This window comes from Numida meleagris, chromosome 14 (genome assembly GCF_002078875.1).
Source record: "Numida meleagris isolate 19003 breed g44 Domestic line chromosome 14, NumMel1.0, whole genome shotgun sequence".
Taxonomy (NCBI): domain Eukaryota; kingdom Metazoa; phylum Chordata; class Aves; order Galliformes; family Numididae; genus Numida; species Numida meleagris.
In genome coordinates, this window is record NC_034422.1 from 5,619,135 (window position 1) to 5,644,178 (window position 25,044).

The 25,044-nt window shown below is 39.7% G+C and overlaps 1 protein-coding gene and 2 long non-coding RNA genes across 30 annotated transcripts in view; 1 reads left to right on the forward strand and 2 right to left on the reverse strand.

The window, feature by feature from the left end:
- Window positions 1–25,044, forward strand: part of LOC110406310 — a 37,809-nt gene that overhangs the window by 10,767 nt on the left and 1,998 nt on the right. For 3 of the 27 annotated variants that reach the window (XR_002443382.1, XR_002443393.1, XR_002443386.1), the window contains 9 exons: window positions 460–557; window positions 1,091–1,246; window positions 3,908–4,536; window positions 6,822–9,162; window positions 9,910–10,072; window positions 12,216–12,316; window positions 13,978–14,041; window positions 14,674–15,430; window positions 16,248–16,430. This is a non-coding gene — a long non-coding RNA (uncharacterized LOC110406310). Of the gene's footprint in view, window positions 1–459; window positions 558–1,090; window positions 1,247–3,907; window positions 4,537–6,821; window positions 9,163–9,909; window positions 10,073–10,912; window positions 11,045–12,215; window positions 12,317–13,948; window positions 15,431–16,247; window positions 16,431–17,167; window positions 17,522–24,729; window positions 25,040–25,044 lie in introns of those variants that run through there. The other 24 variants (XR_002443397.1, XR_002443395.1, XR_002443402.1 and 21 more) reach the window with 24 other exon arrangements.
- On the reverse strand, window positions 4,636–12,222 carry LOC110406311. 2 transcript variants are annotated; one of them, XR_002443409.1, is made up of 3 exons: window positions 11,951–12,222; window positions 11,308–11,361; window positions 4,636–6,061 (listed from the first exon to the last, which is right to left on the reverse strand). It is a non-coding gene; the product is annotated as an uncharacterized LOC110406311 (long non-coding RNA). The 2 variants fall into 2 exon arrangements; XR_002443410.1 differs by having other exon boundaries at window positions 11,304–11,361.
- IFT81 (intraflagellar transport 81) overlaps window positions 17,632–25,044 on the reverse strand; it is a 38,878-nt gene continuing 31,465 nt past the window's right edge. The window contains exons 15-18 of the mRNA XM_021412601.1: window positions 23,901–23,972; window positions 23,728–23,813; window positions 20,130–20,175; window positions 17,632–19,180 (exon numbers count right to left, since the gene is read on the reverse strand). Coding sequence (XP_021268276.1) covers window positions 18,998–19,180; window positions 20,130–20,175; window positions 23,728–23,813; window positions 23,901–23,972 — 387 coding nt within the window. The 3' untranslated portion in view covers window positions 17,632–18,997. The remainder of the gene's footprint in view (window positions 19,181–20,129; window positions 20,176–23,727; window positions 23,814–23,900; window positions 23,973–25,044) is intronic.

Here is a 25,044-nt window from a genome sequence, read left to right on the forward strand (position 1 = left end):
TTATCAAGAAACAATTAATTCCAGCATCTGGCATCTGAATATGTTAATGTTGTAGATTCTGACATGGAACCAGGAAAGTGCAATCGTAAGGCAAAAAATATAACAGAGATAAATGCAGTTCTATATATAATATGTACGTTTTATGTATCCAACGTCTTTGCCAAAATATGAATAATTTGCAAGCACACCGAAGTTAGAAAATGCCAGAGTAAAGGCTGCCTTTCCATGTATATGCCCCAACGTAATCTTTAATTACGTGATTCCGGGCTTCTTTTTCTAACGCAAGATCTTCTAATTTGAGCATTTGATTTTGTAGTCTTAATATTTTCTCTCTTAAATAAAGACTTCAGGGATACATTTCCCCAGGTTTCCAAGAGAGCATTTGAAAATCACAATATTCCATCCTACTAACATCCTCATGGGTCATCAGCACACTGTGACCTTTATCTGTCATTGCAGAAGTCTTTGGGGCGGCTGTAACTGATGGTGTGCTGGTGAAGTTTGTGCAGTGATGCACGAACAGTCCTCTGGTGAGTGGCAGACAGGACGACTGTAAGGTAAAGGAGCACCTGAGCAGAGTTTTAAATAAGTTATTTATTATTACTGCTCTCTCTCCTCTCCTATTTATTAATGGCCCCTATTGTGCAACCTGTAACAATCTTGCTTAGATAGGAGTCACGTGAACTTCATTGACATGATTTTGTGCTGCCTTGTACTAGATGCATAGTCATTCCTACTCATGCAAACTAAATTTAAAATGGTCATTTCTAATTTGCTGCTATTTACAAACCGCTTTGTTTATGCAGCTGTGACGGGTAGCACATAATGCATGCAAACAGCATGCAAACCCAGGGCCCATCTAGAGAGGGTTATACTTCGAAATTATTTTTTCACCATGGTTGTGAATCAGAGTAGTCACACTGACAGCACAGAAGTTGGATCCAGTTTGCTAAATCATTATTCCTTGCCTACTTCTTTCTGTTGTGAATTGAAGTTTTAGTCAGAAGTGGTAGTGTGCAAAGTTTCATAAAAATTGTTTGTTTCCTGAAATCTATTTATGTGCTCAGGCATTAAATCTTTCTGTGTGCAGCAGGAACGCTCCCAGACTAGTATTTACCCTTCCTGCACTGAAAAGGTTGGACAACCATGGATCCTAAACTGTCACAAAAGTGGAGCTTTCAGGATTCAGGAGCCTGACTCAGTAGAAGATGCCCTGCCCGTGGATATTCAGACAGAGCATGAAAGAGTTAAGTACTTACACTATGTTATTTTTTAGTTTATTAACTAAAGTCACAATTATGCACCTGGTACTGAAACTGCAAATTGAAAGCTCTCTCTAAGACCTGGAAACATCAACAGGCTGGCTTCCATAAATAATACTGGAAGTTAAACAGTGGTTTCACAGTGTCTAGATCATAGTATAAATAAGAAAGCAGAAAAATCCAGGAAATCCTTAGTTAACAAATGTTTTGTTTTAAAAATGATATGCTTTTCTTGATCTCTGAGAATCAGCTTCTCAGTAGACGCTGACTCACTCAGGCTGTTTGGACATAGTGGAAGCATAGTTCATTCTCAGGCTTTTCAGGATTAGCCCAAAAGCTCACAGACCTGGCAAAAGGTAAGAAAGCAATCAAATTCTCTGTTAACGCAAGACCAAGCTTGCATAAAAAGCTATAAAACGGCACACGCTGATACCAAAAATTACAACATTTGGCAGCTTTAGGAGATGTGATTAGTGTGACATTTTGAACTGAATAATCCCAAAGGATGTTCTAGGCATGCTGGGACAAATTCAGCCAGGACGTAACCATATCAATTTTACTGTATCTGTACCCCAAGCAATTGAGCAATTTGGTCTTTTTTTTTTCTTTTTTTTTTTTTTTTTTTTGGTGACCAAAATGCAATGCTGAAGTATAAACCGATGTCTTTGTGAAATTATTGCCATAATTTTAAAAGCCAGTTATTTCAGCTAAAAACAAGTACTATTTCAGATAACAGAGTTTCTGCTGTTTTCATTGTTGGCTTCTAGAGTAAACTGAGTTGCTCAGAAGCAAAAGGGAGGTAAATGGGAACAAATTTGAGAAAGTTTTTTTCACTTAGAGAGTATGCTGATAGTGCTGGTTCTAAGTCCCTGTTAACCTCAGTTCACCCCATTCTAAATTCAGGTCCTGTTTAGGTCACAAGCTTTCCCATTCTGTCCAAAGCATCGTCTCTGTCTGGTATTTATGACATAGTCCAGTGGACTGAATGACCTGTGAACGGGCCAAGTGCCAGAGGAAAACATGCTCAGGCTGGAGGCAGCCAAAAATTGGCTGGACAGTCGCTGGGAAGCTATGAGGGCTTTTGTCTCATTTTTGCTTTGTTTGTTTTCGTATCTATGTGAATTTTGAAAACCCGAAACTCTAGTCAGGAAAATACACAATTTGGCGATGTGCAGGTTTCTATATTCTGGTCAGCTCACTCCATAGGATGTTAACTTATCGTATGATTTGTTTTCTATTTTATTCTCCCCATGGGAAAAAATAAGTATTGGCTTGTTGTTCAGTGTTTAGGTTTATTATTTCTATGTTTGCATTACATACACATGAGTAACAGCATCTTGCTTTCGAGTGAAAGGTAACGCTGGTTCCCAAGCAAGTTAAGGAAACCTGGTTCTTGCATAGAGCTGACATAAAATCATGGCACTGGGTAACCATTCCACATCAAAGGGAAGGATTTTCCTTATCCTGTCTCATAGCAGTAGCGAGGCATTTCAGCAGCCATTACAATAATTTCTGTATCTTGGGTGGCTCAGAGTTGCTGTAGCAACCTTTTGCTAGATAGGAATTTGGCTGGTGAAGCCCCACAGGAATCTGCTCCCACTCTTGACTAACCTCTCACATCACCCGTCTCAACTGCCAGGGAGAAACTCCAGCTGTGAGTCAGGCAGGGTGAGGGACCTCTTTCCACAGGTTCCTCACATGCCCTTTCCCTAATTACCAGGATCAGATGCTTTTTGGCCATTTTCCATGGAGACGGAGCTCAGTCTGAACCCAAACTGTAAAATGGCCATAGTAAATTTTGTGTCCTCAAACAAGCCCTTATTCATGCACTTGCAGATACAGAAACTGAACATGCAAAAGCAGGGAGTGCAGTTTTAGAGACCAGTGTGGGAAGTTTGACTGGGAGGCAGCAGTAGTTCTGGGGACACAAAAGAAGTATTGTAAAGTCACTGAGGGGATCAGGCAGATGGGAACAGACTTGAGTAGGAAGGAATACAGACAAGGTCCCCAAAGCCTGTTGCTTAGATTTGGATAAAAAATGAAGTGTGAAGTTGGTCAGAGCATGAGGGGATGCATCACTGCTAAACCAGTTCCTTCAAAAGTGTGAAGCAGTAATGAAAGACAGTTTTTTGGCCTTCCAAGCTGCTACGTGGTTCAGAATAATATTTGGGAGATTTTATTTATAGATAATATTGCCCAATTGTTACTTACAGAGGGTAGACGGTTATTTTGGACTCTTAAGAGTTTATTTCTAATTCTACAGGTGGTCAGCTTTGTCAAATCACAGAGCCCTATATGTAATGCCTAGAAAACAGCAAGTAGCATGATAATTAACACAAGACTTCGACATAAGACACAGTTCAGTGAGGCACTTTCTCATCCCCAGCGTCTGGTACTTCTGCCAAAAGGTGCAGCTGTGCTCCTACCTTACACACCTTCATGCTGCTTTCAGTCCCTTTATTTTCCACCATTTTATGGGTACGGGCACTTGGAAGTTACTTGGCAAAAACAAACAAAAAAAAAGGAAACATTCAGTGTTCAGGCCCACAAGCAGTTTTACCAGTGCATCTGACAGACATGTTAGTCACACTGAACTGAATGCGTAACGAGGCAGTCTGATTTCTTTTCTCACTGTTGCTTTTCAGGTGAACAGCTCTGTGATGCGCCTTGCAGTTCTGCTGCATGCAACCAAGGGATGGCACAGCTGCACAGAGGACAGCGGGCAGGAGAGGGGAACCAACTGCAGTGCTGTGAGCCCAGTCTGTGAGATTTCAGATAGCCAGCTACAGCCATGTCTTGGAAGGGACCGGTTAAGCAGGCACGCTCAGAGCACAGCTGTCAGATAAGACTAAGTCTTCCTAGGACTGTATGCTGCCTTCTGTTGTAACTGTTGGAGGAGGAGGAGGTGGCATAAATATTGTTTTCCCTTTATATAATATGATTATTGCTTTGGAATCAGGACACTTAGGGCTAATTCTTTGCCTGGCTCCCAGTTCCTACTCCCAGGCCTGCTTTGCTAACTCTTTAACAGTCTGCGTAGACTAGAATACAGTGATGGAACAGGTACCAAAATCAGTGGTGGTTTCCAGTTGAGCTGGAGAACTAGATGGCTGAGAAGCCGGCTACATTCATTTTTGCCAGCTGTGTTGCAGGACAGCTACTTGCTACTTCTGGCAAGCAGACATTGTCCAACAGAGATCACCAAAGCTAGACTGAAAGCACTCTGAGACTTGGAGGTGTACCACCTTGATGAAGTAGACTGTACATCTATCAGGTGAATAAGTCAAATTCTTAATGCAAGATTTAACTATTGTGGAGATTCTTGTAGGTTGTCCAGACAGGTCAGTAAATACAACAAACTGTTAAAAAATAGTTACATTTTGATTTGTGTATGTAATGATTTTTTTCCACTTCAAAACGAAGTCCAGAAGAATAAAAACAAATACAGTACAGTACAGTCTAAACCACTTTCTAATTCTGCAAGAAAACAAACAAAAAAATCACTTCTGACAGGTTTCTTGGGCTGCAGGCAGATGTTAGGCCTCAGAAAGTGGGCCCATGTATGGTTATAGTCATTTAATGTGTCACTGATTGGCAGTAAGAAGGGCAAGTGGGCTGACTGATCTCTGTGCAATGGACTGTTGACCTAGTTAGACTTATTCTAAATGCTCAACATTATGGGGCATTTCACATAACTGGGTTTACAGCCTTGGCTCTGTTTCAGGAGTGGGGGCTAAGTTTTTAGTGTATATTTTTAAAAAGAGCATCCCGTTCTTAGGAATCTATTCCCAGCTAAAGCACACAAGCTCTGGAAAGGTCAGAGAGAGGCATCTCTAGCTTTGATAAATAAACAAATCTCTTCTCTGTGGCTGGGATGTTGTATTAATAGCAGTAGATTCGGTTTCGCATTGTGGAGCTCCTCCTGTTTCATTGCTATTGAAGATAAGAGAACACAAAATGTTCTGTCACCCTCCCCGTGAGAAAACAAGCCAACAGGCAGAGACTATTATGTTTTAAGATATTACCGAGGCAAAGACTTGGAGAACGCAAACACTCAGGTTTATATTCAGTAGCTACTGGATACCATAGCTGGCACATGAGTGACTCAACATTATTTAATGTCTTACATGAAAGAGTTTTGCAGGACAAAGTCACTGTAGCGGAAATAACCTGAAAATAAGGGTTGAGCGTTGGGCAAATGGAAGTGTGGATTTTATCCTTTTACTTGTTTCTTAGTGATTCATTTGCAGCAAAAAGTAACAGCTCTTTTCTGCTTCTTAACCTATTCACCATTCTGATGCAATCTGTTTCACTTTAGTTTGCGATCTGCAGTTATTCAAACGTTCATTACAGTATACACAGACTGCAAAAGTTTCTCCAAACAGTTCTTGAAAGGAAAAGACTTATTGTGAAATTCTCATTTGACAGGAAGCGTGTGTAAAATGAATCAGCTGAGCTATACCTTACAGCATCTCCACACAGGTTATTTATGAATAATCAATTCTAAAATTCCTCACGTGGAATGCTTTAGTTTGGAATGTGCACTTGTGAGTGCCAGGCAGATTTAGCTTATGGTGGTAGATGAGAAGCATGATGGGAAGGAATGCAGAATTTATCCTTAACTAGCTATCAGACATGGCACATCCATTTCCCACCCAGCAGCCCATTACAGTAGCTAACACATGCTTAAAGCATACCTCTTGTCCTTAGTGCCACCTTTTCTCCAGACCAGGCGCCACTCCAGACAGGAGACAGCCTTCTTTTCTGCAAATAAGCATCTTCTGTTGGAGAGCAGATTGCTAGAAATAAGTAAAAATAAACACCAACTGAATCAGATAATTCTCCTCTGAGCGTTTGTTTTCCCTGTCCTTAAAATGTCACTGGTTCCAGATTTATTTCCTTCCCTGATGCTCAGGTAGAGAATCTGTTTGGAGGGAGTTCTTCCTGCACGCAGTAGGCATTTTGTGAAGCTACACCTCTACACAGGAGACATAAACCAGCCTAATGACTCAACAGGAAAAAAAAAAAAAAAAAGAGTTATATGCAGTGAGATCTTTTCCTTGTGGGATATTTATACTGCAAGAAAACAAAAATATTGGTGAAGGCAAAGACACAGAAATCACTGAAATTGTCCTCTCCCCAGTGCAAGTGTGAGCTGTTTAGAATTTAATTTTCAGATGCGCAGCGTGCTCTGGCCCTAAGGTTCCTGTCTTTCATGGGAAGAAGAGGGTCTTAGTGTAAATTCAGATGTTACATACATGTCCGTGTTTATAAAGGAATGTCACTTCCCATCTGCAATACTCGTTGCGTTTTACAAGAAAAATGATTAATCATTTCTTCTAGATCAACTACCTATGGAAATTCCTCTAACAAAATTCCTAAGAAATTCTAGGCAGAGGCAGTGGACTTATTTGACAGCTACAGATGACTTTAAAATGATCGTGAATGTTCAGAGAAAGTAACAGTTTTTGTAGTTTGGAGTAAAAGAATGTTAATTGTTCCATATTGTGGCTTCCTTGCCGCTAGAGAACAAACCCAAATTTAATTCTGCCATCACAGGAATTTTGGCTGAGCTAAATGTGAGAAAGGATTTCAATTTTGAGCATGAAATTTCTTTTTACTGTGATTTTGGATACAACATATGTCACAGAAATGAGGAAAAAACCCTGCTGTTAGTGTGCGGGCCTTCTGATCCTTCTGAAGATTCAGAATTCAGCGTCGCAGATTTAACATAGGTGTGTTTTGAAAGGTGTGAGCTCTGTTTGTACCTGGTATCGATACGGCTTTATTTTTCAAGCAGATTTAATAGTCAGAGCTGTGCTGTGTATCAGATAATTCAAATCAAAGTCAGATTGTTGCACTTAACATTTTAAATTTAATTGCATCATAAGCAACTAGATTTGAAATATCTATTTTTGCTTTCGTGTATGTTATTAAGAAATTTAAAGCCATATGTAACCTACTACATTTATGTACTGACCATTGGAAAAGAAATGCTAGAAACACAATGTACTGATTTGAATTATTCCAAGAATATCATGTTCTTAAAAGGTATTAGACATCAAATACTTAATACGTGAGAATAATACAGAAATTTATTATAACTTCAGTATTGATCCAGTTGTGTGTCTTCCTAAAAATGGAATTATGTAAAGAATGTTTTTGCAGCTTACCTTTTATGTACTGATTTTGACAGTTCAAGACTGATCTTACGGCCTTCAATCTGATTGAACTGCGCCTGCAAGCTGTGGGGGCAGCAAACAGACCCCTGGCTGGGTAAGCAATAATATAATTGTTCTGCCTGACAAGGTCATAATCTGTTTCAGATTCTATATTCACAGATGAAGACGATTCCAAGAAGACAGATATTCAACATCATCATTTTAGTATTGCACGTCTTCTTAAAATTTCTCTTTTCTTTCAAGAATGCAGCCAGTTCTCTGAGTTGCAGCTGGAGAATGAGGGTAGGTGAGGCCACTCCAAATCTCAGGAGATCAGTAGTGTTACAGCTGATGATCTAATTATGGATTATTTGGGTCAGACTCTTTTCTCCTAGGTGTGACTTGGTTGACTTAAAAAAGGTTAATTCATTCATTTTGTAGGGGTTATAGCATAAACGAATTATAATTGTTATCCTATTACTCATTATAAAAGTCTAATATTTCCTATAAGCAGATGTTCTGATTTTATAAGACATTTTTAATAAATGATTAAACATATCTTAAAGACATTACATGAATTGTAGGCAATTATGTTGTTACATTTGTATTAGTTACATCTATTTTGAATAAAGCTCCAGAGGAAAACATTTACTCAACAGAATGCTGTTAATGAATGCTTCCTTTGCACTGTGCCTCTATTGATTTTGCAGAGGTGTGTATGAAAAACAGGCTGTTGTAGTGCCTGTCATTCACTTGGTCATACCTTAAGCTGACCGTATAACTGATCCATGGTGAAGCAGGGTTTATTGTGTATTTAAAAATTATGTCACTAAAGAGATAGAAAAATATTGTCTAATTGGATTACAGAATAACTCATAACTGCATTCAGATGTTTTGGAATTTTCCACAGTTTCTTGCATATTTGTCTTCAGACTGTCTTGAGGTAGTCACTGCCATCATAGTGCAGCCCTACATTTGCTTAGGCAGCGAAGGCAGCTTGGGAAGCTGCAGACCCCTCCACTTGCTCCCAGTTCCTTGCCTCCTGCTCTTTTCCCCTTCAGTTGTGCTTTTACAGATATTTGTGGCTATAAGCTGAATAACTGAGTTAATAATAATCTTTTACCAAGAGACTGGTACAGCCTGACCGTGCAGACCCACACATAGTTGTGCTAGCAAAATGGGAGAATGTTTTCACAATAATTACCAACTGAATTAGACAAAAGTACCACAGAGAAGGGCAGTCCCACCTCTTTCAGGCTACCAGTTGGTTTTTCCTAACTATTCAGTAATGTGTATTACTGTATTCTTGTCTAATCTATCAAAGAATACACAAACATAACTTTTAAAGTCATCTGGAACAGAATTCTTCTGAATACAAAGCTTTCTGTTTGGGCAGTATGGGGTTTCTTTACCATTGTTTTGTTCCATGGGCACAGCGGGTGGCAGTTGAGTGTGCTCTGCCCGTGACTTAGCTCCTCTCGTGTTCTTTAACTAATCCCACTCATCTTAATGGAGACCTTTCTCATTCACTGACCACACTCGAAGTAATAATTAGTCTTTAAAAAAATGTACAAATAGCATGAGGCTGCATACAGTGTCTTACAGGTACGTTTGTGGACTTGTGTTTCCATGATGGGAGGCTGCAAACAACCTCTGAGAAAAGGGTTTCAGATGGGCCAGTTCTCCAAAACTCTTAGCGTGCAGGCAGTCGTGCAAACAGTTTGCTGGTGAAGCACAAGGTGGGTACAACTGCATGAGCATCGGAGTGGGGACTTCACTGTTCTCGCTGTAATGGCTGTGAACCAACTGTTCATGTTGGAAAATAACATCTTGTAAATTGAACGTGCTTCCTGATGTCTGCTTCTGACACACAGGCTGCTGACACTACTGCTGGCTCTGTCTAATGGCAGGGTGTGGGTGTGCATGGAGTGCATGTGTGACCAGTTCTTCTTCTGAAACAGCATTTTGTGAATTTTGGTTTACTGTATGCCTTGTAAGGGCTAATTGTAATGCATGTAATACTATTTTCCAAGTAATACTTACCTTCAACAGCAAAGTTCTCAGTACTATTTTATAGGAGTCCTGTTTTTGAAGTTTTGTCCTAAGCTCCATACTGTCTTTACAGTGCATTGCAGTTGAAGAAGCTCTCTCTGATATTTGTTGACCTTCTTTTAGTTTCCAGGTGCCAATTATTGCTGGATTCAATTTCCTGGAAACCTACATTCTCAGTGTGCTCAGGGAGCAAGCACAGTACTTGCAGTGAGAGGGCAGGCTTAATCCATGCTTACTTACTGTGCACTTTATCTCTGTCCAATAGTCACCCTCAACTTAATTAGCTAATGTTGTGTTTGGATATTCAATATTTATGCGTCAGTGAAACAGTAACATTGCAACCCACTCTATTTGTTGAATGCCTTTCATAAAAACCGTGTGTACCCGTATGGATTGTTTCAAAGATAAATTGCACCAGCTCTGTGTATTTGCAGGTAAAGTTTGGCTCTGATGCAGCTGCTGTACCAAAGAAATATGCCCTTATTATTAAACTCCAGTATCCATGCCTTTCTGTGGAGAATATAATGCTGTACTGAGCCTGCTGAGAAGAGTTCATCTGATTCTAGTGGAATTACACAGCAACAAGCCAAATATCTAGTAAGTAAGGAGAACATTTCCATCAAAGCTAACTGGATTTGTTTGTTTGAACCATTTTTTTTCAGGATGTGTAAGTTTTATTTGGAAAATTTTAACTTCGCTTTAAATTTTTCTTTTGTGAAAACCATGATTTTTCAGATTTCTTCAAGTAATGGTATGAACATTCAATTCTTTTGTGTTGTTGACGCTGAATATTTTTCGTGGGGAAAATGTGTTTCTATTCCCCTGTAGTTTACACTTGTATCAACAAAAGTTCAATTTTTAAAGCCAAATTTATCAGAATAAATAGGATCTATCACCATCAACTGGGTTATTCATTAACTGAGGTGACCCTGGATTTGTTCTCACGTATAAAAGCAAAATTTAGTGCTCCAGTGCTAAATGCACTGCCTGTGTATTGAGAGGGTCCAATTCCAACTGGTTCCAGCACAGTGGTATGCTGAGGAGTACCCCAAATGAACAGAAGCAGCAGCTTTGACCACAGCTGGACAGAGCAATGAACCAGCTGCACGCTCTCTTGTCCCTTACCATGTTTAAAGCCTGACAGCTTTCCTCATGTGCTTTCACAGTCATGTCTCTTTACATTTTTGAGTGCAACACTGAATATTAAAAATCTCTTAATTTCCTTTAGATGTTTAAGGAAAGTTTCCTGTTATTTCTGCTCTAGTTGTATAATTAAAGTTTCAGCTACAGTACAAAGTAGAGACTTGTAAAAGATTGAAAATGTAAACTGGACACGCACAGGTAAATTGCCCTAAAATGATGTCTCCTGCTTTGTAGTGAAGAGACATCATCTTTGTTCACATACACATGTGCATATGCATGTATGTTTCTCTTTAGGAGATCAGATGAGGATACTCAAAGCTGGGACACTGACTACTGTGCTGTTAAACATCAGTCCAGGATGAAGTTTAGGGTGTCTGAACAGCAACGGTCAGGGCAAAACTCAGGATGTCTCTCAGACAATATCAGGTAGGGGACCCTGGGTGTACCCTTAGGCCAAAGCCCAGGGCTGGCCCGAGCACAGTAAGCTTCCCTTTCGTTCTGCACAATGGTTTATTCATCTAGAAAGTAATAAAAATAGCAGCTACTTGTTTCTCTGTCTGTGTGGTCAGTACATTTTACTAAGGGTTGACTGTAAATCATTTTGAGATTCTCATGAAAATTGCTGCACCAAATAGCTTATTTTAACTTGAGTTGTGTATATGCTAATATATGCAGTCATACTCACATACATGTTGATTCACAGGATCCATTCACAGTTGCTTCTCTTCAGCTGTCCACAGCTACTGCACATGACAATGCCATAAAATCAGGAACTGCATATTCTAGAGTTAGCACTTGAGCCATCAGGCATGTTGAGTGTAAAACACAACTATAAGTATTGATTTTGGAGCACAATCAAATGAATTTAAACAATATACTCTTAAGTAGTATATTTACATCTGCATTTGCATATACCACTTATATCAAATAGACTATGCTGGCATGTCTAGATTTAGTTTCAGTATCATCCTTTGCATTTGTTCATCAGATAACACAGGACAAAAATATTATTTCAGACAGTACATATGATTATACAGGATAAATAACAAGAATACTGTACTCTGTCAATTCTGTCTCTATTCACAGCAGTGAAACTGCATTATAATCTCAACAAACTAATTTCATTTTGTTACAGGCTGCAGTATGCCTGTGAGACGGTAGTACAAATGAATTAAAATATATTGGTTATAAAGAAAATTAAGTGCAAACTATTTAAAACATAATTGATTAGATATAATGAAACTTTGCAGACACAACTGCAGTGCTGGCAAAGCTAAATCTGAAGAAAACCGTCCCCCCCACTCTAGAAGTGCAGAGGAGCTGGCTCCTAACCTTGGATTTAAACTTGAGGCTTGACAAACAATATATCTCCTGCGATCCAGACAGGTGGCAGTCCCAGCGCAGCGCATTCGCCAGCATTACCACTCTCCTCATTTAGACTTTACATCAAGTCTGTGTGAGCCCTGGCTTGAAATCAGATTCTTGATGTCTATAAGCAAAGACAAAGGCTAAAGCTTATTTATTAACACTAGCTATAAAGAAAGAAAGGCGTTACATAAAGGACCACCGTTCATTTAGATTGCACGATATTTTACAGGACATGTGACACACTGGAGGACTATTTATACGTGCCTTTGAATGTGACTGCGGATTACCTAAAACAGTTCTTACCCTGAACAGATTGACACTGCTAACAAGGTACAGGAAAACAATTTTACAATAGCGTAAAGTAACAACACTGTTTTGTTTGTGGGTACACCAAAGGATTGAAGAGTATACTTTTACTCTCTTAGACCAAATGAAGTCCTAAATTGGAAAAGCAGCTCCATCCAAGGTCGTCTCTGTTGCTTCCAAAAATATCTTGAAACAAACGCAAGAGGGGCACTTTGTTGGGTGTTATCTCGACATATATAGTTTCAATCAAATTCTTCAAGAAGTGTCAGAATAAAAGTCGAACATTTATTTGACGCTGCTGAGCCCCTGGGAAGTGAATCCCTTCAAAGGTTGAAAATAACTTTGATAACAGAATTAAGAACGATAGGATTTTTTTACGCTTTAAAAAAAGCCACATATCTTTGGGATGGAATTGTAAACACTTTTTAGAAACTTCATAAAATGACTGTATAATTCTTTCCGCTGCACGAGGCAAAGTGTTACAAGGTTGTGTTAATGATCTCAGGAAAATATTTATAGTGCTTTTTCCAGTATAAGAGTTCTCTCTTCCCCTCTCATTACATTTTATGATCAACCTTCACTTCACTCAATTACATCAACAAGCAGAAAAGAACCTTCAGTATCCGTAGATTTTAAAGTGATGCACTTCACATACAAATGTTTGAAGTGCAGTGTGCTAAAATGCAAAACACGAAAGGAATAGCAAACAGTAACGACCCATTGTGAAGTACAGCACGCTCCAGCTCTTTGCCAGAAGAGTTCAGATTGTCGGCTAGTTTTCAGCTAAGGAAGTTATTTTCCTTAAGGAGATTTGAGATGATGACGTCACAATCCGTGAAATAATAAATGCCCAGTTTTCCTTACTGACCTCTGAACGTGAAGCAGGTCTCCCTGCGTTCCCTGACTCACTCCTGCAGGTACCTGAGCGGCCTCGTCAGCCTACATAAAATGAAAATGAAGCGGAGAAATCCTTTAGGACAAAAGATGCAGTGTAAATGTAAAGTATCAGTGGAACAGGTTGTCTGTGGGTGACTTTCAGTGTTCTGATACAGTTCTGTTTTCTTTTAAATATGCTCTAAAAACAGGGCACGCTTCAAAGCATGGAATCAGGGAGGTGGGTACAGCGTTTTATAAATACTCTAAAAAATTCCAACTTTCTGAATGTTGCAGTCCACAGGATGCTGCCTTGGAGAATGCACCATTGAGATGGCGGTTGATATGCAAATGCATCGTTTTCACATGATATTTAATTTTTAGATATTCAACTTTTAGGGTTCCAAATTAAAAAAATCACTTTGTGCTTTTGGTAATTTGTCACTAATGGCTTGGAGATCGATGTGCTGACTCCAACAAAATGCCAAAGCATTCCCTTATTTGCCAGAAGGTACCGTAACAGTGTCAACCAAATAAACTGTGTTCCTAACACTGTACAAACCTTAGAGTTTCATCTGATATTTTAGAAAACAGTAATCCATTTATAAAAATTGCATTCAAATTTTTAATGGCAGAAAACCTTAATCAGGATTTCTTTCAGTATAAAACAGTGGTAAAATTTATTGTGAAGAAATCGTGAGATTGATTTCTGTGTTATTTCCCTTAGGTGGTTATTCTTTGTACAAGATGCATACCTTTATACTTTCTGTGTTGATTCCCAAGTGCCAGGCATATTTTCTATTCCATTCCAGGGGAAAGAAACAGAAGAAGAAGAAGAAGGAAGAAGCTGAATAAGGAATTTACCTTTGAAAATCAGTAAGGTCCCATTTTCCATGCTCCTATCAACTTCATATTTTCTGGTATTAGCAAAATGCGCAGGATTTGGCTTTATCCTGTTTCAAAAGTTGACCTGATTAAGCACTTACAGCAATAAAATTTAGAAGCTTAAAAATTGAATGTCATTCTGTAATGACAGAGGGAACTGAAGTAATGCAGTAGACGTTGGCTTTTGTAGAACCACCTGCAGGAAGAGAACTCTAGCTCCTGGCATTTAGCAAATGCCGGCTGTGTGTCTCCTGATTTGCAGAAATGCACTTATCTCAAAACTGTTAAGAAAGGAGATACACAAAAAGCTAAAAATACACTTCTTGACACCAATAAATACAAGGTAATATGTAATATTGTACCTTAAATGTTATAAATACTCCAGCACGAGATTGAGCAGGACGGCCTCTCACGGATGTCAAATAAAAATCAAACTGTAGTGGATTTTGGTTGTGCTGAGAAAACACTTGCACAAACAATTTTTGTTGTAAATGAAATGCTTCTAATGGAACATTGATTTGCATTGGGTGAAAGCTGTTAATTTTAAGATAATTACGGTTCTTCTTTTTCTCTCTGTCTCACAAATCTGATCCTGGCCCTTTAATTTCTACTTGTTCCGTCAGGAGGAAGAGCTAAATCCAGCAGACCTTATTTTGGCAAAACTCCCACTGAAGTCAGTGAGGGTTTTGTGTGAGTATGGACTGCATGATTTGTCTCACAGTTCCTGCTGATTATTTGGAGTGTGATTGCTCCCCGCCTCAAGTACCAGAGCTCCTCACCGAGTCTGACGTTCCCGCAGCACATGGCTGACAGCACTTCTCTTCTGTAAACTGGGAGCATGAAAAGCGGTGCAATGCAGTTGTGAAAAACGCCCTTTTCACCCAGTGACCTTCAAAGAAACGCACTGCCTTGGGAGTTTTGAGACTGCCACTGTGGAACCAACACTACAGAAACAGAGGCACTTGAGAATTTAACGAACCTATTTTGAATTCATGCTGAGAATTTAAAGAACTCTTTTAAGCAAGCTGTAAATGGGTCAAATTCTGATTGTTAGAGAACAACTCATCGATTAGGTGTTGCCCACAAAGGTGGTACCTTATGATAAAACGCTGATTCATGTAATATTTCCTCACTGCAACACTGTCGTGTCCCTGCAAAATTTAATTCTGTTTCCATTGCAGATTGCAATAGAGAAAGGCAGCTGAAGAATTAACAGCATCCCTTCAGCAGGAGACCTACTACTACAAAAAATAACGTAGGGCAAATGCTGAGAACGAGCTCTTTGTCTTTTTCACTTAAATCTGAGCAAATGCAGCACCAATGAGAGAGAGCAGATCTGCATGCATCTGTGCGGTCCTCATCCTCAAGCAAGATGACAGAGTAAGTTTCCCACACTCTGCTGTGTCAATGTGTCGTGACCTTTCTCCCAAGGTAACACTTTTTGGGTAACAGCACTTAGTCTGTGCCATCTTCCAGTGCTGTTTGTCTGCCTTCTGGTGGAAGCTGACTCCAGGCTCACCAGACGCTGCCAGAGTGGTGATTTAGGAATTCAGAGTGGTCCTGCCAAATTGCTCTGCTTAGATCACTTGCTGAGGAAAGCTGCCAGGTAGCTAATGGTGAACTTTAAGTCACTGTTGATCTGGGCCAGACGTGAAATAGTGACCTAAAGAGAAAAAGCTCTCCACTTCACTAGCAGTTCCTGAACCAGCAAGTCATTTGGAGAAGTTTTTGTGTTGCTTGTTGGGTGCTTCATTCATTCTTATTAATCAGAAAATGCTCACTGTCAGCATGTTGTCTAAGCACCAAACTGTTGCTAAACACTCTTGCTGTGTTGCATTTTACAGCAGTGATCAACATCATATCTGTAAGAAAGCCTTATCAAGAATGCTCTGGAAATCTGTGTATTTAAACATAATAAAATACAATAGCAGGCCTACTATGTTTGTGGGCAACTATACTACAATAGTAGTAATATCTATGTGTGAATAAAGGCGTACAAATAAGCATTCCTAGATCTGGGTTACTTAAGACAGTATAAGAACACTTATTTTACTTTCTGTAGTCCATATGGAAGGAACATTGTAGTATAAATGAAATAATCTCATATTCTGATGATAAAATGGCTGGTTATGTAACACAGTAGATGTACTCTTCTCTCATGCCTATTTCTGATGCCTGTAACTATTTCATCTCTTAGGCTTTCCTGTGACTCTAGGGACAGTTGGTGTTAATATGACTAAATAATGCAATGTTGCACGATGCCACCTGGAATTCCTTCTCATCCAGCTCTGGGCAAAGACAAGGAGAAGCCTTCTGAAGCAAAGTAAGCAACTGCTCGTGGGTGACTGCTCCAATCAGTATTCCAGCTGGAAGAAATTTGGTAAGTGCCGACACCCCAGATTTAGCTATGCACATTTTTTACTTATTTGGGCCTTTGCAAGGGAAAGGCAGCTATTTTTCCCTATGGTATGTTTAATCTTAACAATTAACCAGCTAGATTATTAATAATAACAAAGTAAAAAAAATTAGGAGTAAGCTTTTCCTTATAAGTTAGGAAGTAAAGGTACAGCTGCAAAACTCAGTCAAAGATTTTTGAAAGCTCCCTTCAAATCACATGGAAAAGCCAGCGAGCAGAAACCATTAAGGCTGCATTTATTAAATGTCCACTTACTTATATAAAAGCTAAAAATAGCTTTTGAGTTTTTCCAATTTTCTTTTCATAACAGCCATTATGATTTTCTGCTTCATCTCAGAAAGTAATTTTGCTGCTGCTGTAGTGTATAATCTATGTGCCCTTTCTCAGTGCTGTACAAATGACAGAGCGCTAATCAGATCAGAGCAACAATCACGTCATCATTGAGTAACTAGCAATAAACTGTTTTTACAAGGAAGAAAGATGCACTATTTTAGGATAACTGAACAGAAAAACAGAAAATGATTGTACTCAGTCTTACTCTACATAGTTGCTATGAATTTCAAAAGCATTACTTTTTCCTGGGCAGCAGACTGATGGCTGCAATAAATCTTTGTACAAATGGTCTAGTCAAATAGGGTTTTTAGGGGTTTGTTATAAAATTTTGAGGTATATAAAATGCCCTTTCTCCCTGTCCTGTCCAGGTGGCTTTGAACCACAGGCAGTCCTCCAGCACCAATTAGTAAGTAACCTAGATGCCCACAGAAGTGGCTGCTGGTAGCAATGCAGAAGCTTCTCCCCACTTAAATAACAGCCAGTGTCCTACAAAACAGCCTTCCCTCCACGCTCACTGATAATGTGTGTAGCAGAGAATGTGCTGCTTCTCCTTGTCCTGGGAAAGATCAGTGTGCAGCTGTTGAGAAAGACTATCTTCAGCTATTCAGCTGTGTGGGAGGGCTTGCATGAGGATGTCCTGAGTATCTATGGACATGCTCCTAAGGCATACAGTGGGATATGGAACCTTTTGGGGGCATCTGAAATAAATGTAATTAAATGACCCTGAGCTTTTCAAGCCTCTTTCTCCTGTGGCCCAGCCAGAAATTGTCAGTAAGAATTTACTTTCTATTACTTCTTTCACCTATGAAAAAATAATACCATTCAGTCAAAATGTAGTCATTGTTTTTTATTCGAGTTCTGTTAGCAGATATACTTAATGTAAAGGCAAACTAGGAACTATACAGTTACCATACCCTCCCTTCATAGAGAAAATAGCAGATCTCTTAATTAGGTGTCAGAGAAAGCGAAATCATTTCTTGAGTCCAAATTATATCTGAAAGAACTATCAGTGAAAAAATCCATTCTGATTTAGGCAGGCAAAAGAAAAAAAAATCAATAAACCAAGAGACTACAAAAGAACAGCAGGAGCTCTCGTCACCCAGACTTATCTCTCTGCTTCTGGTCTTTTGATTGTGACTAAGAGGCGCTCATCAGAAATGATGAAGCGTGAGGGACAGTTTCAAGCCTCATCTGCATTCCTCTTACCCTGGGTTAGCTGTGGGTCTCATGATGCAATTTTAAGGGCCATGACAGTTGCCTGTGGCCCACAGGTCAAAGCCTGAGTACAAGGAAGCCTTGCATATCTGTTCTGCATACCCTACCATATGCAGGAACCACTGTGCCGTATTTACATACACCCATAGCCCTCCGTCCCTAGGATGTCGCTCTTTGGGTAGCGCAACCACTTTGGAACCATACTGCACAGGTAGAACAGCAAAATATCTTCAATGGAGAAAGGTTTCAGTGGACCACAGTTAACACTTTCAAATGGACAACTAGGAAAAATTAGAAAAAGGTATATATTCCTATATACAAGAAATACACATTCGTTAAAAACAAGAGATAATGGAAAAAGCTCAGAATCCAAGTAATTGTTCTCAGAACCTAATCCTGCTGCTGCTGCAATGAACTGTCTCCTGGAAGCACAATCAGTTTAATTGAACCGTGCAAAGAAAGCATGACTAGGAGTGTGCAAGCAAGGTCTGTGCAGCTCGGAGTGAAAATGGCTCCATTCTTGCCAGTCACACTAGATGAATAAAGACAATAGGAAAGGAGAGGGCCAAGCCAGGAGGTCCACAATTATACAATATCAAGTACCAGACCTTGCAAAAATATAACCTTAGTGATACGGAATAAGGAGCAGAGCAATTACATAAGTTTTCTGTGACCCTGGAAAAGGATTTGTTTTCCTTTGATCTCTCTGCAGATGCATGCCATTCCCAGCCTTCTAAAACAAAGATTTATGATGAGGTTCACCCTAGTGCAGATCTCATAACAAATCTTCCTAACCATTTTTTGTTGCAACTTAAACAATGGAGGAACAACTTCATAGTTCAGGTGCATTTTATCCATCAGAACAGATAGCGTACAACAAATTTATGTAGAAATGATGAAAGCAACAATGTTTAGAAAGAGGTTACCTTTGAGAAGCCAACCCACTGTCTTCTTGCTTGATGTTGGTATAAAGAGGGAAGAGTTCATAGTACAAGCCTGTCTTTACCTGCTTCCTGGATGACTTGACCAATGGCTGTTTGATTTTGTTGTTTTAGAAAACATTCTCTCTTACATTCCATTAACTGCTCAAAATCCTGCCACATTTTAATTTGCTTCATATTTGGCCCGTGACTTTCCCGTACAACTTTCTGCTTCTCTCGCAATTTCTGTTAAAAGTACAGAAAATATTAGATTGCCGAAACAGTTTATATCACAAAAGATACTTACAGAGGCAGCTAGGAATGACAAGGATTTTTACAAGCTACTGAAATATTATTATTGCTTTTTGTTCAAGTTAGTAACACTCCTTGCAAGAGATAAATGAATTAGCACTGGGGACTCAGGCATCTGCTTTGTATGGACTGACAATCGTTTCAAAGTTTTACAACCACCTCGTATATTTGAGAAGTTATGCTAAAATCTGAGTTTATTTCCATGCAGAGCTCTTACAGTGTCAAGTAGCAGCCTGCAGTGCGTTCATATGATCATATTATAAACATGACATTACTGTTTTACAATGAAACCCGCTATTGATCATTATAGTGACGGCCCAGACCTGTAAAAATCACTCAACAGACTGACTCATAAGAGGGAAACTAATAAAAGAAAGATGTTTAGTGGGAATGGTAAGTCTAACCTCTTCTGAGCTGATCTGAGCTTCATACAAGATTAAGAAGTGGACAACTGCTTTTGTTTAGCACTGGTACAATGATGATCCCTTGGCCTTTAGTAACAGTGATAAGGCTGACAGGCCCAAAATTTATTGTCATCAACGGGTTGCTTTATATACAGCATCAAATTTGAGCTGGCACAGTTTGTCATGTCCATGCTTCAGTTTCTTATCCAAATGGTTTACTGGGAATGTGCTGTCACGTTAAGCTGTTTGACTATCTTTTACAAGCGGCTCATGCTATACTCTGCAGGAAATCAAGCCCTGAAGAGCAAGCATGATCTCTTCTCAGAGTATTAATTACCATTGCCAGCAGTAATGGAATTTTCTTTGTGGGCTGCAATATGCTTTTTATAAAAGACTGACCACAGCCTTTGGTAACAAGGCCCACAAAAATGTGAATGCTATGATTTTATTTTTGTACAAGGTAAAAACCTCATTCTTACCTTCCCAAGGTTTTCTTGTTCAAGGATCATTCGTGTATACTGTTCTCTAAAGGAAATATATAATAGTTTTATTATGATTTTGTCTGGCTCTTTACAATACGACAGAATAATGATGAAAGCATCAAAAATTCTGAACGTATCGGGAGGCTCATAAAGCAGGTGAGGCAGAAGAGGAAGCACGAAGAAACATTTCTATTGTTAGACAACACATCCCACAACATCAGAGACCAGATCACTTGGATTCTCTCAGTTGTGCAGTTGGCAAAAGCAATACTGGCTAAGATCTCTTACATTTTTGAAGCAGACATAGTTACTGCTGCTTCAAGCTTGAAGACAACAGCGAGAACGTTTCGATGGTGGTGTTCTGAACCTAGCCAGGAGCCTACGTTGTACAAGCGTCAAAGTTCACAAATATACACAGCCCTTAAACACTACAAATGTAGTGTTAGAATGAGTGGGAAAATACAGGAATGAAAAAGAATAGTATTTCAAATCCAATCACTGCAAAGGAACTGCTGTGGGTTCCTCACTTTCAACAAACAGCCGTCACACTGAGGTGCCTAAATATAGGTTTAGAAGCGTTAACTGTTGACATTCAATATAAAAAATCTTGGCTGTACACCTTTGTCCGTAACAGTGGCCGGATCGCTTTCTGACACAGGCAAACTCAATACTTGAAACCTGACAATATAATATTACAAACAGTAACAGCACAGTTTGGACACATTATTTTTAAATTGGACAAAAATCTCTTCGCTATTTACCTGAAAAAATAAATGATTGTATTTGGAGTGTAACAGTACACTTAGAGGTAGAGAGTTTGATCATGGAATACAAAATAACCCGGTTCATATCAAGAACTTTTCAAATTGCTCAGAATAGAAGAACTTTGCATAGAGAAATCCTAATTTCCAAAAAGAACTATCAGCCTTCCTGACATCAGAGTGTGAACGTTTGGCTAGAGCGTAGTGAGCGGCAGCGCAGAACCAATGCATCATGTTTCTTATACTCCTTCCATTTCTATGAAGTACTCCAAGATTCTGACCAGAGTGCTTGGGCCCCAGGCCACCTGGTCCTGCCTGCCATGCTCCCCACAGAATGGATGTGCAAGGAATGCAGCTGGAGCATTTTATGATCTGTCACTCTTGAACAATTCCAGCCAGAACAAATCAGAGCAGCCTTCAGACTGCTCCAAGTGCTGTGCAGACACAACTGATCCCTGCGATCCTCACCGAGTCGGAGAGACAGAGAGCAACCCTGAGTTGTCTTATTTCCACTGGCACATAGCATAAGTTCACACACATTTGGCCTTAAAAATGTTTTTTTGTTTAATAGAATTTTCAAAGTAATAAAATTAGATGTCTTTTGAAGTACGCTTTTCTTTACTATTTATAATGATGACTGGAAAGAATGCAACTTGATAACTTCATTTAAAAAAAATATTCTATTTTTGGAGAAGAAAATTAACTTTTCACATTCCTAAGAACTGACTCCACGGAACAGAGAGTTTATGTTCAAAAAAAGAGGGTTGGAAATAAGACATTTTTTGTTCAATACGTTGTTAGGAAAGCACTGTTCTATTTATGGCTCATTTTCACTCCGTTTACATTCCAGTGCCTCCTGAAAAATACATTCACATTCTAAAGTGATGTCTAGAAACATGTTTGTTTTTTTTTTTTTTAATTTTTTTTTGTTAAGATCTCTGTATTGAAGTTTGCTGTAATTCATTTAAATGCAACTGGTCTGCGACCTCTCACACAAGGTCAGAAATGTGTATAGTCACTGCGAGCGGGATCATTTCTCTAGTTTCTGTGCCCACCATTAGCAAGCAAAGCAGGGACAGCAGAGAGAGTGGTAATGCTCTCCGACATTCTCCTCACCATACCTGGAATTACATAGCTGGACTCACCCGAAATTCCAGCACTTGGATTCAGTGGCTTGTCTGTGTGAATATCGACACTGTGGATGCTCTTGTCACAAGTGTTTAAGCTGGAGCGTTTTTTGCTTAACATTTGTGAATAAACTGAGGCCCTCCCCTTCCCCGCAGAGCCATAAAAGGACAGTGCCTGCTGTTTGACCCGCATTTCCTCTCAGCTGCTTGCCCGTGCTGCCTTTCATACTAATGAATATTCACATCACCACCGAGATTTTTTCCTCACAGACACTTTCCTTTTTACACTTCTACTTCATTTTGTTATTGTTCGCTTTTGTTAGATAAATCTTCTTCTGTCCACTTCCCAGTGAAGAAATTGCCTGGTGATAGCGGATGGTATTTTCCTATTTGGATGGGGCTTTGGGCACCCTGACCTAGTGGGAGGTAGCCCCAGCAGGGGGTTGGAACTAAATGATCTTTAAGGTCCCTTCCACCCCAAACAATCCTGTGACGCTATGCTTACTACCCACTTACAGCTGCTTCCCTAGCTGCCACCACTGCAACAGAACAGTCCAGAAATTATTCTGGAAGGCAGAGGCCTAAGAGGACAGGTATCTTGGGAAATTAACTTATTCTTCCATCTCCTTTGAGAAATGATAGACAGCTTCTGGTTCTTTCTTCTTCTTGTGACATCTGCATGATGGAGGTCTGAAGCTTTAAAATGAAATGCAGAATGATTATTGTCTAATTAAGTTTTGTCTTTGCTGTGCCGCTCAGTCATGTTTGTGAACTGTTTTGTGAATGGAACAGTTTTGTGAGGCATTTTGGCACATTGTACAGAAGACTGCACGCGAACCACAGTAACAATCTGTCATGTCTCTGAGACACAAATGCAGAAATCTAAGAAGAGGCCTCACACCAAAGATCGATACTGCTATGGATTTTGAAGTCTATGCAATAAAGCCAACTGCAGGAATGCTCATTGATGCAAGTGGTGAGATGGAGAGGTACCAGGCACAGCTGGTTCCCCCTCTGCACTGAACTAAAAATGGGATTCTCTAGAGACTCCTTCATATAACAGTACCAGACAAAGACAAAGGGTCTTGAAAAACCTCCCACTTTGATGCAACTGTCCTGTCAATTAAATTGAGTGTAAGGATGGAAGTTACTGTGATGGCACAGAAACCACAAACAACAGCAAAACAAAGCCAGTTAGGACGCGTATATGCAGTCCTCCATTTCCGGACTGGTGATGGTGACAGCTACAGCTTCTGAAAGAACAGCATATTTGCAAGCAGTTGGCAGAATCTGAGGGCAGCGTATGGTTGCTCTCTTTGAGAGGTGGTAGATCTTCTCCTACAAGCTGGAGTCTCGGGGCAAACTTGGCAGAGTCATTATGCTTGGTAGAGCCACGCTTCCCGTGGGACCTATCTGAAGCACAGCTTCTCTGAGCTCGTGCCAACAGGGGCTGCGAGTTAAAGCCACTATCTGGGGCCTATAATCTCCAGCAGGAGGGGAAAATCTTCTGGTATGTCTGAGAGAACTCATAGGTTTACAGCAGCATATACTGGAATTCAAGATGCTTATTTTTAGATTATTATAGTGTTTCTAAATTTATCAGGTGAACTCCTCCAGTTCAAATGCCAGTGAGAAAATTCCTCACTTCAATCCCAGTTTATGAATATCCTTCAACTTAACACAAAAGAAACGCACTAATGCATTTACCGAATTGCCTTTCGTCTCTCCTGTGGATCTGGGGAGACGTATGTCTTCATTTCTTCTTTAACACGTTGCAGCTGTATTTCTAGATTCTGTAACAAAAGATAGAAATGTTCTAACAAATACATAATTCCTCTTTCATTTCACAGAGAATGATTTAGTCCCTCCCGTGACCTTACCTTTTTCATGCAGTTCACATAACGGTAGTTGCTTTCTTCCTGAGCGCACTCCTCGAGAAGTCCCTTCACTTCCTGTAGTGCAAGAATCAGGTTTCAATGCATGCTCTCCCTGAAGATCCATACCGCGTGCTCCGTGTTACCAGATAAACCGTGAGGGTCCATAATACAAAAAGGCATGATTCTGAATTGTTCATTTCTTAAGTACGTGTTTTTAGAATTTTAGCTATTGGAAAATAATTCTTATGGAAGGTCTATCCCAAGTGGGTTTGTCTGTGGAGTTCTTTATTTCACTTGGATTAAGCCATACTTTCAGGCAGGGAAAGGTACTTTCAGGTACTTTCAGTGCAGGAAAAGAGTAGCTATACATCCACCTGCACATAAATGTACACCTTTTTAGTTTGAAATACATTCCTTGTGTTGGCAAGCCCTTGAAAAACCAAATCCAGTCAAAGTTCATAGGAGACAACCCACAGATTCATATAAATACATTTTATGTGTATTAATGCTGTTCCCACATCAGAATATTGAACTGGTTTAGGTACTTCCCTTCCTAAAAGTGCTGTAGTTCAAGCAGTACATAAGCTACATACAGGCAAGCTCCTAGATATATCTATATTGCTGTATTTTAAAAAAAAGCTTTTATTTTTGTCCATAATTTTCAAGAATGCGTGATGAGTCACATTTAATGAAGAATCCTTGCCATCAGTTTCAGTGCATTAATTAGCCATTGGATTGGTTTTGCTAAATTAAATAGCATGCTAAACGCATGTGAAGATTTGTCTTGACAAATTAATCCTTACCATCTTATTGTGAAATTCTTTTCTAACAGATAACTTAGGTCAGCAGGATTTCTGGCAGATGCCTCTTCTTCTACTCTTGCTAATCAGTGCTGGACTTCAGTGGATGGGCTGATGGAGCACTGAGTTCATTTGCTGCTGTTCAGAACAGGAAGCGTGTGGGACCGCAGTTGGTCCACAGCAGCTTCTGGCATGGTTTGCATAGTTGTGGATCACCATTGACTCACTGCCACCTGAAGTGAACCTAGACCTTCCATATCCAGAGGGAAGGCAGGGCAAGTACTGAACCGTAATGAGTAACGCGCTGCGCAGCATTTATTAACCTGCGTGACCGAGCCACCATCTTA